At 37.3% G+C, this 19,203-nt stretch overlaps 1 protein-coding gene across 1 annotated transcript in view; it reads right to left on the reverse strand.

Annotated features, from left to right (window-relative positions):
* PIK3CA (phosphatidylinositol-4,5-bisphosphate 3-kinase catalytic subunit alpha) overlaps positions 1–19,203 on the reverse strand; it is a 1,902,358-nt gene that overhangs the window by 507,378 nt on the left and 1,375,777 nt on the right. The window contains exons 22-24 of the mRNA XM_044070443.1: positions 11,799–11,814; positions 4,800–4,803; positions 1,819–1,990 (exon numbers count right to left, since the gene is read on the reverse strand). Coding sequence (XP_043926378.1) covers positions 1,819–1,990; positions 4,800–4,803; positions 11,799–11,814 — 192 coding nt within the window. The remainder of the gene's footprint in view (positions 1–1,818; positions 1,991–4,799; positions 4,804–11,798; positions 11,815–19,203) is intronic.

Below are 19,203 nucleotides of genomic sequence, written 5' to 3' on the forward strand. Positions count from 1 at the left end.
GGTTGTCCCTCATACTTAGGAGTGCACAACATCTGACCTGGCACTAGGACCTTGGAGAAAGGTAAAGAGCACTGGGTCAGAGAACAAACCTTTTTTTAAACCCCCCCCCCTTTTTTTGCTTCTTAACTTAAGAGTTGAGGGGCACCAGCTCGGGGACTGGCACTGGGCGCTAGATGAGCTATGGCTCTGACAGACAGCAGAACTCACGACACTGAAAATTCTTCAGAAGCTGGCTTCTTACACTTAAGGATCTTCACAAGCAACTTGAAAAGATCCTGAGGGTGGTCTGGGTATGGAATGTGGTGACGTCCAGTCAGCTCTAGCTGGGGATAAGCCAATTGACGACTGCTTGGAATTTGATATCTTGGGCCTGTGGCTGAGTATGTGGTTTTCCTTAGAGGCTTCAGTACTTATTCAACACCTGGATCCAGCCTCTCTTGACTTCTTGTTCTACCAACAGTAAGTGGAATCCCAGACACCAATATTAAAGGCAATGTGTACATCAGCACTTCAGACCTGTGAAGCAGTCATAGGGCTGACCAACAGCATAAAAGTCTTGACACAAAAGGACTTGCAGGATAACAGAGTTGCAGCCTCCAAAGGCATTACACCAGAGGCCTTGACAGAAAAAGATGCCAGATGCAGTGGTTGCATAAACAGCTCAACAGTACCAGTATCCTTAGTGCCGTAGGGGGATAGACTCTGAAGTGGTGTCAGTGGCCTCCAAAACTATTTTCTCTTTTGGGAGCTTCAACTTTTTTAAAATTTTTTTCTGAGGAAGAACTGGCAGATGCCGAGGCAGGCAGAGACTAGATATGGGTTTTCTGAGAAAGTTGTTTTGGAATGGATTCTGCCCTTGTGTGCAGTGGTCTACTGGTTGAAGAAAGCACACTGAGGACAACTGAGAACATTATGCTCCAGAACCAGGGAAAAAAAGGACACAAACTCTGGAAATCCATAAAATGTATTTGCTTCTTGCACCTAATGCACTTTTTTTTTTTTACTTTAGTCGCAGTCATCTAAAATACATTGAGATAAACTACAGTAAAGGTAATGATAAACAGAATCCCCACCAGGGTACTTACAAGTGAACTATGGCTTCAGGACCACCCAATAAACTGACCAGGTGACCTACATACTCAAGATGCTCAATGAACTGCAGCAAGAAAGATCTGAACATGGGACTAGTCAATGTCCCTTTATACCACCAATGCCTTAACTTTAGCAAAGGATGGTGTCTGCCAGGGCTGGAGGGGAATGGTAAAGGGCCATGACAACTGGTCCAGTCATCAAGACTTATACAGGCAGGAATCACAACAGACAGTAGTGCAATAGTGAGCATGAAAACAAGGACTTCAATCTCTAATCAACAAAGTAACAGGACATAATGTTACGACAGTTCTTATCCCGGTATATTTCCTACCTGTGGAATAAACTACCTCTGCATGTTAAGCAAACAGTAGCTTAGTTACAGTTAAGCCTAACCTAAAAAACTGGATGGGCACTGAAATTCTCAATGGGCCCATTTTAGTGTGTTGTTCTCGCTAGGCTATTAATGGTCTGGCAATTTGCCTAAATAAACAATGTAAAGAAAGCAGAAAATATTGTTCTCTAGCAGGTCAGTGAGTAAAGGAAGTCATCAAGCAATGCAATATGTGCAAATTCACAGACATAATGCTAAATAGTTCCATGTCATCAAAATGTCAAATGTGTATACTAATATGTATGGTACTTCAAAAAGAGTGTATCTTATATCCAGTTTGTATATTACTTCTTGTTGTGTCTTTTGGCTTTACTACATAGCTTAAATGTGTTTACCTTTTGTGTTTCATCTTTTTTCTCCAACTTCAGAATGTCTGTAAGGTTAGTAAGTTTATCCATGGCCTCTACCTGTCGGCCAAGATGCTTGAGGTACATTCCACATGCTCTGCAGTATGATTCCAGCAGCAAACCAAATCGCTGGCTCACAGTTTTATTATGCATTTCAGACCTATAAGAAACAAAACATGATGTTTGTAGATTACAATGAAAATCATTCTGATAATGGAATAGCTGATATCATTCAAAATACATATGTTCTATTTTTTTTGCCTTTAAAATGGAAGTACTACAACTATAGGATGAGGACATCTTATCAAATAAAATCATTACAGTTGTATGTCTGCTTCGTATGATGAAAATGAAGCCTGCCATCACTCTACAGCAACAGATACCTCCATGTTTGTGATCACAGGTGATCAAAAGGTACGAGTCTGTTTTGGCACACTTGCTTTTTGCCAGCTTCCACCCTACATGTGTTATCAAAGACTGCATGAAAAGGAAGTATAAGGAATGTAGGAACATGAAGCAGCTCAACTACAAGAAGCCTACTGCCTTGTCAGTAGGACAGTCATAACCCCAAACTCAGTGACATGGAGAGAGAGAGCCCAGACTACAACCCAGATGACCAGAGTTTGACCAGCAGCTTAGGCAGTGAAAACACAGGTGAGAGGGATGGAAGGGAGCAGCAAAATTAGCCTCCTCATTCTGAAGGGAAGGAAGTGATGAGTTCTGGTCTAAATGTTGTGGGTAGGGAACTACCACATTGACAATACACCACTAACAGTTGACCCAGTTTGGGATTTGGGAAGTTATGTGGATAGTAACCTAACTTTTGACCAACATGTGTTAATTGTTGTAACAAAAGTCCTACACTGCACAGCTTATGAACAAAGGGATTGTGTCTAGATCTAGGATGTCTCTTTACTTAGTCCTCATTAGGTCAATCATGGACTATAATGCCTCTTTTGACATTTATCTGTCCAGATACGTGTAATAACTGGAATGCTCACAGAGATACCTTACTAAAAGGATACAAGGCCTAAACAACATGTTGTACATGTACCTACTCAAACCCTGTCATTATACTTAGTATCCTACAGACTTCTAAGATGTGACCTATGTCTGGCATACAAGTCATCCTCTTACCCAGCCCAGATGGATTTACTGCACATCAGCAAGTCAAATGGCATCAGAAATACTCTGTTTAGGAATCTAAACCTCTTCTGCAACATCAACAGAACGGTTAGGAGGGACAGGTATATTTCACTGAGAATACCACTGCTATGGAACAGACTTCCCCATCCACATAAAACAAAGTCCATCCTTATCCATTTTTAAGTGCAACTTAGATCTATGGCTGTGAAACAGAAAATTTTCCTGTACTACTAATGAACAGATGCTGCTCCTAAATGCTTTATCCCATGCAAGGGTCCCCTCAAATCATCTATGATATGATCCCAGTTATTCTCATTAGAGGTAATACATAATTATCAACCATGGGATGGGTAAGGCCAATCTATAACCAAATGGGACAGGTAATTTCCAGCTCACAAGAGCAGCTAGCCTAGTACTTACATATGTATTCTTCTTGAAGTGGAGGCTTGCATGAAAAGCTACTGGCTGAGGGGATGCAGGCTTGAGATTCCCAATACAGTCACAGTAGCTCTCAGGGGGCATCTCTGTGGAAACATACACAAGTAAGGAAAGCCACTGGATTTGCTGCAGTGATGCCTATATCACAACCAGAGAGAGAGGTTAGAGCAGAGGGAAAAATGCTTGCCAGTGACCGAAGGGGCTGCCTGTCATCTGGGGCTAGAGTGAAAGATAAGGTTGCCCTCTGGGTCCTGGTCTTGTAGATAAGCCAGACTCACCCAGCTGGTGAGAAGGATTGTCTTTGGCTTTCGTCATAGCTAGATTAGATGGCACAGGTCTTGTATGGGTCCTGGTCAAAGAGATAACTTATGTGTTTGGCTGTGATGACCGGCGCCTACTTCCACAGGAAGTCTGGTGTACAATGGAACAAAGGTACAAAAGCACCCTCACAGCTGCCAAGGTGAACCTCCTCCATACCGCTTTTATCCTGAGCCTGGGTGTAAATGGATAAAAAAAAAACTTCAAAAAAAAAGACAGTTGTAATACTAATTGTGGTCACCTTTTCTTTCTGAATGAAATCAGCTTGCCCACAACAGAAGCCAATATTTCTTATTTGGATAACTCATTTTTGGTAATCCCAAGCAAAAGAACGAATAAAACCAAGAAGCAACAGCTCACGGCCAGAGCAAACACCAGAACCTGGAAGCAAATGATGTTCAAACAAAATCTTTTATTCGCACGTTCGTTATCCACAGGAAACAGACAGGTCACAGATAAACACACTGATGCAGTCAAGCGCTTTCGCCCGGGCTCTCCCAGGCTTTTTCAAGACAATTAAAACTGGGAATACCTTCCGTTTTTATATGCTTTTTCCTTCCCAATCATGCTATTATTGGTTATAATTGATTTAAATTACTTGTGCTTAATTAAGCAATCCCTGGTGCTTAAAGCCATATTAGCAAATTCTTTTCGACTTTTCTTAAAAACTTCATTAAACAAAAATATTACACAAACGTTTTCACTACATAACATAACATTATTACATACAATATTAGGAATCCACAAACAATAAATTTAATTAAAACATATAAAGTAAAAAGTTTGTTTTTCTTGCAAGAGACCAAGTAGTTAAAAAAATGTATAAAAATTTATGACTACAAGAAAGTCTTATTAGAGTGCAATCCTTCATACTTTTAAATAGTATATATAAATAAATGTCATAAAACAATAGTTATTAATAATAATACGGGTAACTTAAATATACCAATATAAGCTACTTCCTATAAGAATAAATACTCAATGTTTAAAAAAGTTCTGCTAAAAAACATTGATAAAACACTTTTAAATATATTTATATATTATGTCTACTTAATAAATGATCTTACTTTACTATGAGTTGTGCAAATTTAAATTAGTGCCAAACAAGTATGGACATTATGAACTTCTTTGTACCTAGCCAATACTGAAACTGTCATCCTATATTCATCCTTGCTCACAACAAACAGACATGTCTTTAGATATAATATCGCTTAAATCAACAAAAAAACATTAGGAACATTATCACCTTTGCATTGGGTGATTCCACTATAGTCTTGCTCTTCGTAGTTTAAGGGCACTGTTAATACTTATGGCGTCATTAAGACCTGGTGGTTTTGTGGCATTTAGTTTAATTTGCCATAATAATTCTTTATATTCAAGAGATGCCTCCCAGTCACCTCCTCTTATGCTGGTACTTACTTGTTCTAACACCAAAAATTTCAAGCACATATTACCACAAGTTACAGAGTGCTTAAAAAATGCATTAGATTCTTTTTTATTTTTAACTTCATAATTGTGCTCATATATCCTTCTTTTTAGAGTCCTTTCAGTTTTTCCAACATAAAAGCTTAAACAATATTCACAAATTCCCAGGTAAACAACTCCTTTCGAGTTACAATTAAAATGACCCATTGGAAATATATTGATATTTCTAGATTTTAAATAAATCCCTTTGTTGTGTAATATAAAACTACATTGTTTGCAAGAATTGCATTTATAGGTTCCTCTGGTGGGCTGATTCATATTATTACTAGTTGGTGCATTTCTTTCCAATAGTTCTTTCAAGTTACAATCCCTTTTTCTAACGAATTGGGGTTTAATGGGAATACTTTTTTTAAGCTCCTCATTAATAAAGAAAATAACTCATTTTTGAAAATTCTGATGCAGGAAGAAAAGACAGTTTCTAAATGGTAGGCAAAGCACCCTGCTTTGGCAAGAATGGCTTACAAGCACCAAATGAAGACTTTTGTACACCATCCGCATAGCAAATAATGTGCCTATCATGCTTTTAGACCCATAGGTTAACTGCAGTGGTTGGGGGGGTAGAATGTGTTTTTGTTTGAAACCCCATCACTTCATAAAAAAACTACTTATGCATCTAGTACAGGTCCAAACTGCACTCAGCAAACAAAGCTACTGTTTTATCTTTTCTCTTTTAATTTCTACACATCTTTTGTGTTTCTAATACCATGGCAGGAACGGAGCCCATTCCTGAGTCAAAGTATGATTAAAGTTCATGAAATTAGTATTGTTTCAATCTTTGATGTCAGCCAGAAGTGTTCTTTGCAGCACCAGCAATGTGCTCTGTAATGACTCCTGCAATTCGTATTGAGTTACATGCATCTGTAACGTATCTAAATACAATTGTAGATTCTTTCTTATAAGACCCATTGCTCCTACTACTTTTGGAACTGTCTGGGTATATTTTTTCCACATTATTCTCATTTCTGCCTGCAAATCCTGACATTTTATGACTTTGTCTCTCTCTGTATGCAATACACTGTAGTCACTGGGTGTAGCAATTTCAATGATCAATGCTATTTTTGTCTTCTTTTCATGGACCACTATATCCAGTTTTCTAGCATCTATCTTTTGAACTGTTGGTAATGGGTGATCCCATGGGTTGTAGACTTTATCATTTTCTAAGATGCTTTGTGGCTCATGTTTCCAGTGTTTTTCAGCTACTTCAGTACCATAATGTTTGCACAATCCCGAGTGCAACAGTCATGCCACATTATTATGCCTTTCAGTATACAGTCCTTCTGCCATTAGTGTGTCACAACCAGGAACGAGGTGTGCAACTGTTTTCAAATCTGTTTTACAAAACCTACATTTGTCTGTTTCTCCCACATGTGCAATGGACTTTGCAAACCAACATGTAAGTAGCCCACTATCTTGGGCCGAAATTATTAACCTTTCGTCTCTTGGTCTGAATTTGCCCCTCCTTAACCATTCCAGCATTTGATTCTGATCAACATGAGTTTCTTCCAGAAGTTGTTATTGTATTTATTTATTTTTTATTTTACATTTGATAACTGGGGAGTGTCTGTCTGAGTTGAAAAGACCCTTTTTCAGCAGAGGCCAGGGGAGAAAATCTCCACACAGAAAAATAATTACAGATACATTTAGATATTTAGACATGATCAGTATACACACAAATTACAACAGACATGTTTTTACAGTGGTATGCAGCACATCAACAGTTTCAGTGGAGAGAAGAAACAAGAAAAACATTAATTTAAAAATAAAGGTAATTAATAGATTTGTGGTATACAGCTGAAATTTGGAACATAGGTAGAATACATATATAGTACATATGTACAGTACATACATTGTATATTAGCCAGAGTTTGTGAGTAAGAGTGAGAACTTATCAAGTACTCCAGGTTTAGTATGTGTACCTTATCCACTTTCACTAGCCTGGGGGGAGCAGTCATTGCACTGCCAACTTTGCTTCAGATGATGCCTAATGAGGTTTTTAAAGGAGGCTATGGACGATGTGTTTTGTATGGTAGTGGGGAGACGGTTCAATTTTTTAGCCACTGAACTACTATATAGTGCATTTCCAAAGCTAATATAGCTGTTGGTGACTTCTAGTAGAAGTTTGCTTGATGATCTAAGAGGCCTTTTGGGTGAGTGATGCTGTACTAGGTTTCTGAGGGCAGGACACTTACTGGGGAGGTAATGGATAGCGTGACAGAAGCAGAGTTGATTGTATGTTAGGAGGTTGGGCAGTTCAAGCCAGTGGAGCTGGCTCAAAGCAGTACAGTGATGAGTTTTATATGAGCAATTTGCAGCAAAGCGGGCAATTCTGTTATAGCAGGCTTCCATTTTGCTTAGTTCAGTTTTGTTGAGATTAGTCAGAATGGGAGATGCATAGAGTAGGGTGGGTAGAAGCTGGGAGCGAGCAATGGCTAATCTTGTGTTGTTGGTAAGAAACGGTTTGATATGGTAGAGTGATCCCAGTATGGCATGTACTTTTTTAATAGTTAAGTTGAGATGACTATCAAATTTTAGGTGGGAGTCTATGGTTATTCCCAGTAGCTAAGCTTGTGCCACTGGAGCAATTGGAGTAGCATTTGCGGAGTAGATAGTGAATTGTTATACTTGCAACTACATTTATGCATTTTCCACATTTCTTGCTTTCTCATCTGATCCTTCACCTTATATTCTTTCTTTTGATTTTTGGCACATTCAGTTGCTGCCTGATTTTTATCTTCTTTTGGCTTCATCTCCATTCCTGCTTGACACAGATATGCTTCTGCTAGACTAAGCAGATAGGTCATCTTAGATTTATTCTCCTCATGTTTCAAAACTTTCACTACATTTGGGTCTTGAGAGATCAGAGTTGTGTGTGCAGTCCCACGACTGCCGATCTATACATTTAATCAATTTCAAGGAGGCCCATCCCTCCTTCGGAACGGGGAACATATAATCTTGGTATGAACTGATTTTTATAAATCATCTGGTGAGCATGAAGCATCCTTCTTGTTTTCCTGTCTAATCTATCCAACACGTTTTGGAGCCAGTCAACCACTCCAACACTAAGTTAGGGTAGGAACAGGAAATTGGTTTATAGCTTGAATTTGTTCCTAGATGTCAATGCTGTTTTTAGGATTAATTTAAGTCTTCTAAAGTATTCCTTACTACGGTTTATTTGCATTTGTTCATATTTTATTGCTGATCCTTCATCAATTCCCAAATATTTATACACTCCCTCTTGCTCAAGTTCTTTTATATCATATTCTTGTCCCAAATGGATGTTTTCCTGGTGCTGCAGTTTTCCTACTTTAAAGGTTGCTTTTACACATTTATCAAGACCAAATGGCATTCTTATATCATCTGAAAAAGTTTTGACAACTTGCAGTTGTGCTTTCAATTCCCTCATCTGATGAGCTATACAGTTTTAAATCATCGACAAAGAGAAGATTAGAAGTCTTTACACTTTGTTGTTTTCTAGGAGCCAAATTATAGCCATGGCCTAAGCTGTTAAGTAGACAGCTTAATGGGTTAAGGACAAGACAGAATAGCAGTGGTGACAGTCTCACCCTGGAAATCCCCCTTTGGATTTTTATCCCTGGAATAATAATTTGTCCTTTCTCATGGCTTAATTGCAAAGTGGTCTGCCACTACTCCATGGTCATTGTATTGTAGTTGATCAATGGGTGTATGTTATACATTTTTAAGCACTCTTTTATCCATGAAAGTGGGATACTATCAAATACTTTTTTGTAGTCAATCCATGCCATACTTAGATTCTTCCACTTTTTATAGCCCTCCATTATGACTTGATTTATCAACAAATGATCCTCTGTTCCACATGACTTTATTTTATTGCCCTTTTGTCCTATTGCCATAATTTTCTTCTAAATAACTATAAACTCTGTTGGCATGAATTCCAGTGTCTAGTTTATACGTCGTTGGAAGGTAAGTTATTGGTCTACAATTTTTAGGGAAACTTGCAGGTTCACTCTTACGTAGGAGTAGTGTTTTTCTTCTCCTATAAATTTCCAGTGATATCCCTAAAGGACCATAACTACCTCACTGCACCTGAAAGGATTACTACCATGTTACAAGACTACTCACTCACTGAGTGGAATACTTACACCAAAAAAATAAGTACGCTCCACAGTTCTTTAACATATTTATTTATGTATTTATTTTACTTTATTTTCATTTGTTAACTAGGCAGGTAGACTGGTCTTAAGACATTTTCCAGCAATGACCTAGGCCAAGAACACAAAATAATATACACAAATATAAATAAGATTATCATAAGCAGTTAGCTCTTTACACTAAGAAACACAGTATAAAGACATACAAATGGTAAAACCTTATACATATACTGAAACACATACATATATTAAAATCTTACATAATAAATTCAGTCAGGTATAATCATAACATATTCAAGAACACTACAGCAGTAATTGATAATACTGACTCCTGCCTCTCAAAACTGAGCTAAATTATTTGCTAAATTTGCTAACAATAAGAATATGAAAATGACTATAGAAAAGACAGTAAGGACTGATAAGCAATAGTCAAATACAGGTGATACGAGTTAGTGGTTTATCCTGGATCCTGTTTACATTTACTGTTTTCAGTTATATGATTTTTCAGTACAATTTTATAGTTATTAAAGATCAGACACTAGTCTGGTGTCTCCTAGAAGTGAGTTCCAGGAAGGTGGTGTGATTTTACAAAATACCCTTTCAGTTGTGCTAAGTCTAAATATGTGGGGGGGGGGCTTACTAACTGCAGACTATCACTTGTTCTTAGTGAGTAGGTAAATTCTCTGATGTGCAACTTAAGATTTCTCATTGATACAATGTGTGCAATCCATGTTTATGGCCCACATCCTGTTTGCACCAATGGCTGTCACTACACAAAATTCAATATTTTATATATATATATATATATATATATATATATATATATATATATACATATATATATACACATACACACACACACACACATATATATATATATATATATATATATATAGATACACACACACATATGTGTGTGTATATATATATATATATATATATATATAAATATATATATATATATATATATATATATATATCGCTATATAAAATGTGCGTGGAATTTAAACACTTTCTGGTGCTTACCATGTATCAACTCATTTCTGAAGTTTTATAAAAATATTCACTATTTATAAATGCACAATTCTATAGTCTTATATTATTACCTTAAACATCAAATTTTATTTTCATTATGCTTGCTACCCCCAACCCTCTTTGTCTCAACAATTTAACGTATTTACATATAGCAAAACACTAACATATTCTCTTGTGACAAATACATTAAACCACGTTATCCCGCTTTCCTTCTTTATAACCATTTTCTTTTCTAACTCTCTAGTTCTCATTAAGTTGTATGTGACTGCCTCAATCCAGTACCATAGACCAAGTGTTCCATTTTCTGTGTTCTTTATTTTTTATAGGTTGGTTATATTTCATTCTTAGTTCTCTTTTTGATTTGTTCCTTTGTCCTCTATTTCTTCTATTTAAATTGTTGTTTAGTTTTCCTTTTAATTCCTTTTTGGCTACTACTAGTATACTCTTTCACCTGTTGAGATGGTCTTTCTACACTCTAACGCAGTAGCATAACTTAAATTTAATGTCAGTTTTTGCCTACCATTTTGGTTATACAAGTTTGCAAATTTAGTTTACATCTGATGATAAACATTTTCCTGACTACGGCAACAATATAGAAATATTTGTGTAGTCACTTCAATCCAAAAATTCTGAATTTTCTAGCCTTAGTAATTTTCCTTAGGAGCATACATATTTCTAACCACTCGTTTTGTGCATTTCTTTTGCAAAGGTCCTTTCCCATGTTTGTTAGAGGCTCACCATCAATGTTTTCATCTCCATTAGACTACTATAGCCTATACTGATGAATTTCCTCATCCTTTAATGCGACTTATCCTCCTTTTGGTACTCCAATAATTGGGGTGCTTTATGTATTTTGAAATATTAATCCTAAAATGTTCATACCTTTTTGCAGCATCCCCAAGTATGGAAGCCATTCCTTTTTTTTTTTTTTTTTACTTGAATACTGTCTTTGCCACCTCCCACTCCACTGATCTGTCTTTTGTCTACATCTGTTCCCAGTTTTTTGGTTCAACATTCTTACCTCTCCATACTTTAGCTGTTGATTCCCTCTGAATGTTTTTTGTTCTTATTCAAATTGTACCCTAAAGGAAGTATTCCATCCTTCCATTCGGAGATTCACTTTTATTTTAGTACCTGCCTTATTATTCCACAAACATATTTCTGTAAGTATTGCACCTTTTGGTTCTCCTTTACTACCTTCCATGTTTCTGCTGATTTCCCCGTTTCTAGTGTGTCCTCCTTTTGTCCTTCTTTTCTCGTCATATTCATTTCTGTTTAGGTATGTAGGGACGGTCTTGCATCAAGTACATTACCTTTAACTCTGGGAACTGTAGTACTTCTTTAAGTCTGACATTCCTAAACCCCCTTGGTATATTGGGAGCATTAGACTTTCCCAGTTTACTCTGTTTCTCTTACTCTCCCAGAAAAATTCCTTCCATTTCCATTATTTTTCCAAGTCTCTTCCTTAGGTTGGTAAAAGTAAGTCTGACCAACATATAGGATTAGAAGGAACTATAAACATTTCAATGGCCTGTATCTTATTACCTATATTTATCCATACCATCTGTCATTTTCTAATCACGGTGATTATCCAATTACAAGTCTCACAACACTACATTTCTTGTGCTGCATTTTCAGCTTGTCATTTTAGCCAAATACCTATATATTTCAATCTTTTCATGGCTCCATTAGAAGGAAAAAGGCTACATTAAATTCCTGTTAGTCACATAATTGGTATGGCTTTTGCTTTTTTTGTTTATTTTACATCTTGTTAATGTGTTATAGTCTTTCAGCTTTCTGAACATTTTTATTAAGTCTGTTTCAGGGTCCGTGACATACTACAGGATACCATCTGCAAATACAGATTCTATTACGTGGTTCTGTTGAGATTCCTGTATTTCTGAGTCTTTAATGTCCTTCCCTTCCTTAAGTATAGAGCAAATAAGACAAGATGTAAAAATGGGCACCCCTATCAAGTGTCCCTAGATAAATTAAAGGGTTGTGACAGAAAGCTTCCACATTTTATTTGAGCCCTAGCTCTTCTGCAGATTTTACAAAAAGCACTGCTATCCAATCATTGGGGAAGTTAGAATTCTCTAAAACCATTACTAAAATTTTCTAGTTAGCCCTATCAATTGCCTTTTCTGCATCCAAACCCAACAGCACTAATGTTAATTTGTTTGTTTAGCATCACTCTCTAGCCCCAATGTTCAGTTATTATTATCAAAATTTTGCCTTCTCACAACAAAACCACACTAATCTAAATCAATGAGAAGGGGCAAAATTCCCAATAACCTATTTGCCATTAAGGTCATTAAGACTTTGTAATCATAATTTAAAATAGAAATTGGCCTATATAACCCAGGGTCAGACCTACCTTTTCTTTCCTTGGGCTGAATTACCATAATAATTGCAGTCAACATCTCAGGTTCCCTCCTCCCCTAACAAAATGTCATTAAAATTGTGTTCCATTCTCTAATTATGACTTTCTCTTCTTGTTTCTGAATTTTTATTGGAATACCATCCTGTCCTGGCATTTTACCCACCTTTTGAAGATTTTTCTATTTCTTTACTTCCCCACTACTTTTTTCATTAAGGCCTGCCTATCCTGGTATGTCGGATTTGGTAGCTCTGAATTTCTCAAGTATCTTTTCATTTCTAGAAATTTCATTTGTACCCCAAGATCTTTGCAATAATATCTCAATCACCTTTTCAGGTCATTTTCCCAGTTATCCTTTATCTTAATTTAGCAGTCATTCTATCTGATTTTTTTTTATCTGAGTCTTTGTACCAACATTTCTGTAGACTTACGATTACTATAAACACATAGACATTTTAGGGCTTTTGCTCTTTGGTCATTCAGATTATCTATATGCTCCTTTATTTGTTTAACTTCCTTTATCTGTTGGGACACTCCTTCTTGGGCATCATCTAACTGATTATTCTGTAGCTCTTTAAGTTTAAATAACATTTACTTACACCATGTTATTCTTAGCCCATATATCACTTGGTTTTGGCACATATACATTTTTATACTCACCTCAACCCTGATATCCTTCATTGTCTAAGTTAATCTGTATTAAACTTTCTTCCATTATCTGGACCATCCATTTCTTGAATGGTAACTTTTTTAACAAGTGGGTAGGGAAATTCAAATTTTTTTTAATATTTCCTAGTGTAAGTCTTTGCTTTATTTGTAAAGTAGTATGACTTCCAAGATGCCTGCAAATTAATCAACAGATTAATGTGAACTCTCCCAGAGAGTAAACAGATCTTTTTAAAAAAGGCCAGGGTAACTGAATGTTTGAGTAAAATTCAATCACTAGCTATTAATTACACTACCTGGATGGCAGCAAATAAGAAATCTAGAGAAACTGAGAAGAAATCAACCATAGAAGAAGAGAAAACTAACTGGAGAGAATCCTGCATTAGTTCAGCAAAAAGCAGTTCAAGTTTCAGCTTTGGTATATGATATAGCTTCCAGTAATTTACAGGAAAATTTAAATCCACTCACAGTTATTTAAAATAAATAAAACAATGAAGGAACATATAAATTCAAATAACAAAAGCCTTCAAAAAAAGAGAAGCTTTAACTAGATATTCAGACACAAGTCACCTTGTTGTATCCAGTTGCCTACATAATACATTTTCTTAGAAGAAAAAAATATATTTTTGGCTGGAGAACTGACGAAGGAAGAAATTAAAAACAAAATAAAAAAGTTTATCTAACAAAAAGTGAGCTAGTAAGTAGAATGGGGAATTCCCGTCTCATTCTTCTGAAAGTAACAAAGCTCATACACAAACTTTGCCAGTGAAACCCTTTCCACTGTTCCAAAGGAAAATACTTAAGTGACTGAAAACATACATACTTGACCAGAGACTGGTGTATGCAGATGAACAGGATCAAGAAGGAAAACAAAGACTTTCCCAGATGACTGCAAACTGATCAACATCTTAACTTCAGCTCTCCTAGTATGAAAAAAGTAACTGAAAAAGCAAGGGCCAGGAACTCTTGACAGTTTTAGTAAATTCACTTACTGGCTATTAAGTTCACTGCCTGGATGCCAGCAAAGAAGAAGTTGGAAGCACCTGAAAGAAACTTAACTAGAAAAGGTGAAAAGACACCACTGACTGAAGAATTCTGCAGCTGTTCAGCAAAAAGTAGTTCAAACTCCAGCTTTGGTGCAAGACTTGGCTTCCGGTAACCTAAATGAAAAAATAAGATAAATGTACTCAGAGCTGATTAAAATAAATAAAACACTGAAGTACATCAACTCAAATAACAAAAGGCTGGAAAAAAATAGAAGACACTTTAAACAGACATTCAGATAAGCTGATAAAAATTCAAAAATCAGAAGCTGAAACGAGGAAAAGGTTGGATGAATATGACACTGTTTAAGACAAGATGTTTCAAAAAATGGTAGAATTAGAGGACAGAGCAAGTAAGAAAAACCTGAGATTTTCTGCTTTTGCTAGAGAAATTAGAAAGAACAGACTTTATTCATTTTATAAAGGCCTAAATAAGCAATTGGACTTGTATTCTGCAGCAGAAACTGTTAACTGAAAGGGCACACCATGTGTAATTGCTAAATCTAGCCATGAGAAAGCTGCCAAGACCTATGTTAGCAATGATGCAAACCAACTAGCAGAAAGAGTTGATCCTGACAAAAATGTAGTAAAAGTGCAAAGTATTAAAAGTTAGAGAAGTAGGGTGTTTGTGGAAAATGATTATTCACTGTACACCAGGCAGAAAAGAAACAAATTAATTTCAGTAATCAGGGGACATTGAGAGGCAGGTGTGAGATTCAAGCTTTTGTTTCCAGCTCTTAGAATTTTTTTCCCAGGAGGTTCAAAGCCATTTCTGATGCAGAACAGGTTAAGAAGGAAATACAAAAGCATGTATAACAAATGGTGAGCCATCATGCAGAAGGGGAAACTGCCTCTCATTCTTCTGATAATAAAGCACACAGAGAAACTTTGCGAGCGAACCCCTTTTCTCTGTTCCAATGGAAAATGCTTGAGAGATGGAGAAAAGTACAGGAGATGACTAGAAGAATAAGGAATACCTTGGAAATGAACCAGAATCTAGAGTTGGGAGATGAATATTGTAGAAGAACAGGTGTGTTGTACCTTTAGGAAGCATTTAGAAAACCTGCGTGTGCATATAAATACCAAGCATGTGTCAGCTTCAGTGCCATTTTGAAGGTGCAGCAAGAATGTTAACATCCATGTGCATGATAGCTAATCTGTTTATAAGTTAAAGTTACTTAACCACATTTATGATATTTGCATACAATAAAGCTGCTTGAACAAGAACCCATGAAGCTTGCTTGTTTTATCCTGACCTGGCAAGCAACACATTGTCAGAACAGGGATAGCAAAGACTATTCTTCAGAGCCACAAGCTGCAGAGGTAATGGCAAAGGCAAACGGAAAGAACTGACAGCAAAAAAGGGCCAGAAACAAGTTAAAGCTGAAGAGAACACACACAAATGATTTATTTATTAAAAGAGGTTAAACGACCATTACAAGGGCACAAAACGTATTGTTAAGCAAACAAATAGCACAGAAATGTTTATTAAGCAAATGAAAAGTATAAGAAAGCTCATTAATCAGACAAAAAGTTTAAAACCAACTTATTTGATAAAACGAGCATTAGAAATGTACATAAAGGGTTCAGAATTACCTCAGAACTGTAAAATGAGTATGTTTAAAGTAAGGCAAGTATGCTTAGAGTTAAAATGAGCACAGGAAAGTATAATGGGCATGAAGAGAGATTAACTGGGCAAAACAAATATAACACAAGGGCATAAAAGTCACATTAAGAGATTCAATGAGTGAAACGACTATAACAGAAAGGGCAGAAAAGGGCACATTGAGTATAAATAAAGCAAAGGCGACTACATGTGTTTTGGCACAAATTACAACTTCATAACCTCCCCGCTGTTGAGTGGTGTTCAAAAGACATGCGCCAATGGGTATGCCTTCGTTGAAGGTTGGGCGTCGGGCTGGCACCTCGGCACCATAAAAATCCACTGCCAATCATTAGTGGACAGGAGTTCCCCTGTGGCGACCCCTAACAAGGAAAAGCTGAAAGGAGAACATTGACTGAAACCTTGAACAGCATAACTAGAGTTATTCGAAGTATCTCAAAGTGTGTAAAAATGCTTACAATGTGTGCTTACTGCTGTGCATTTGTTCCAAAGAGTTTGTTGTGTGCAAAGTGCAACTATTTCGTGAGGTGCAGTCAAGTGCAGCCATTTTGAAAAGTTTCTTGTGCAAGGGGTGTGCCAGTTCACAGAGTGCCACCATTACAGAGTGTCTCTTGCACTACACAGAGTTGTCTGGAAAAGTGCAGCCATTTAGGGGAAATTCCAGAGTGCTGTGTACTGTTAATTTGCAAAGTGCAATTATTCTGAGATGTTTTTCACTCTGAGCTTCTCCTGCCTAATACATCTGCAAATTGCAATTACTTCAAGGCAATATATTCGCAAGGTGCCATTACTTCTAAACAGTTCATTCGTAAACTGCCATTACTCCGAGATAGTTTATTTGCAATGTACTTTTAACTTCGAAATGTTTGTTACCCTCAGCTTCTACTGCTCAATTTACTTGCACTGTGCAGATGTTTGGAATGTTTCTTAAAATGATGATAAATGACTTTGGCATTAAAGAGATTACAAGATAAAGGCTTGCACAGTAAGATAATAATAGATAACTTTAGCATTAAAGCCTTTACAAGGGAAGGAGCTCGTACAGTAAAATAATTTCAAGGCAAGTGGGTTTTACAGTAAAGAGATTTCGAAGTGTTACAGTGCCCAGGAAACCTATTTCATGAAATTCAGTTAAACAAAGGCTCATTATGGCCTAAATGTCAAGCACGTGCACGTGTATATACAAGTGTGTGTGTTTGTACATATTTGCAAGAGTTTTCACTGAGATATACCAATATGGCAGACGGATTTTGCAAGCGACAACCACTTGTGTTTGATCAGGATATTGCAGAGACTGGAGAATATTTGAGCATGAATACAATATATTTATACAAGCAGCTTATTCTGATAAAGATGCACATACTGGGGCATTCACTTTGCTGAACCTAGCAGTGTCAGAGCCCACTGAAAGGGAGTGTTCATTTGTCTATGCACCAGTAGTGTATGACAGTGAAGGAGAAACTCACCGTGTTGTTGAGCAGGCTGAATCAAGGGAAGACAGAGTGTGTTCAAAGTGCAAATTCAGAGAAATGTGCAGTCCCCAGACTAATGTTACACTAGAGAGGCATTTGTTTTACACGAGAGATCAAAAGCAAGGAGAAACTTTTGCAGCTTATATTACTGACCTGAGAATTAAAGCTAAAATGTGTAGGTTTGATGATTTAAAGGATGAATTGATAAAGGACAGATTCATGCTGCTGTGAGAAAGATCTTACTTCGTGATAATAATTTAATGCTGAGTAAAGCCACTGAGATTTGTCAGATTCATGAAATTACAGAAAAGCACACAAATATGTTTGCTAGTAATAAGAGCATGGTTTCAGTTGGCTCCAGAGCTCGTGTAGGCAGCATGCAACAGGCAACAGCAGGCCTAAGCATGTGGCAGCAGCAGTCCCTGCAGGACTTCCAGGTAAAACCCATAGTTTTCTAGCACATTCCAAGAACAGTTTAGTTAAAAGGAGCATGCTCAATGCAAAACCAAGGGTATCTAGTGCAAAACGGATGTTGCTCGGTGCAGCATAAGAGTGAATCAGCAAAAAGTACAGTTTTGTACCTACCATAAATGTAGATGTTTGAGTGTATACACTGCTGCAGTCATAACACTTGGGTTTTCCTGCCGTCAGGCGGTTCCCCAGTCAGCCTGAGTTCCAAAGTTTTGGTCCGGCGTCGGTTGCTGTCGCTTCCTCCCTGACGTCAGTGCGGCAGGGGTATATAAGATGCAGCCAATGCCATTTTCTTCAGTTTTTCTTGCCCCAGATGTCAGGTGCCCCCAAATAGGTAGGCAATTCCAATTGCTAATAAAACATACATAATAAAAGCAAACAACAACTTTCAGCTACCAGCAAATACTCCCCATAGGTAGTAATGGGTAGAAGACATAGGTACGTACCAGCAAGTAAGAGGGGAAGGAGGGAGGGTAACCTGGACTGCAGCAGTGTATACACTCGAACATCTACATTTATGGTAGGTACAAAACTGTACTATGTTCATCGTGTTACACTGCTGCAGTCATTACACTTGGGTAGAATCCCAAAGCTGAGGTTGGGTGGGTGGCTGGCTGTATAAGGCATTAGGGGAGGCTATAAGGCCCTGTAGTACTGCAGTGGCGAAGTCAGCTCTGGATTTAGAGTATAGAGGCAGATGGTAATGCTTGGTGAAGGTATGCACAGAACTCCAAGTTGCTGCTTCCAAAATATCCTTGGTAGGTACTCCTCTGAGGTAGGCAGTTGAAGTGGCTGTTGCCCTAGTGGAGTGAGATCTAATGCTGCTAGGTACAGGTTTCCCATGGTGTGTATAGCAGAAACGTATACAATGCCCTATCCATTTTGAAATAGTCTGTTTTGAAATGGCTTTTCCCTGTGCTCCTGCAGCATATGCTACCAATAATTGCACCGATTTCCTGAAAGCTTTGGTTTTGTCCAAGTAGAAGCATAACTGCCTGTGAATGTCCAAGGAATGCAGTAGTCTCTCCCCTTTATTCTGTGGTTTTGGATAAAAAGTTGGCAAATGAATAGTTTGGTTTAGAGCCACACTGGATACCACCTTTGGCATAAACGTAGGGTTAGTTCTTAAAGACACCCTGTCCTGGTGGAAAATGAGGAAAGGTTC

Source organism: Protopterus annectens, chromosome 4.part1, assembly GCF_019279795.1.
Source record: "Protopterus annectens isolate FY-2018-M chromosome 4.part1, PAN1.0, whole genome shotgun sequence".
Taxonomy (NCBI): domain Eukaryota; kingdom Metazoa; phylum Chordata; order Ceratodontiformes; family Protopteridae; genus Protopterus; species Protopterus annectens.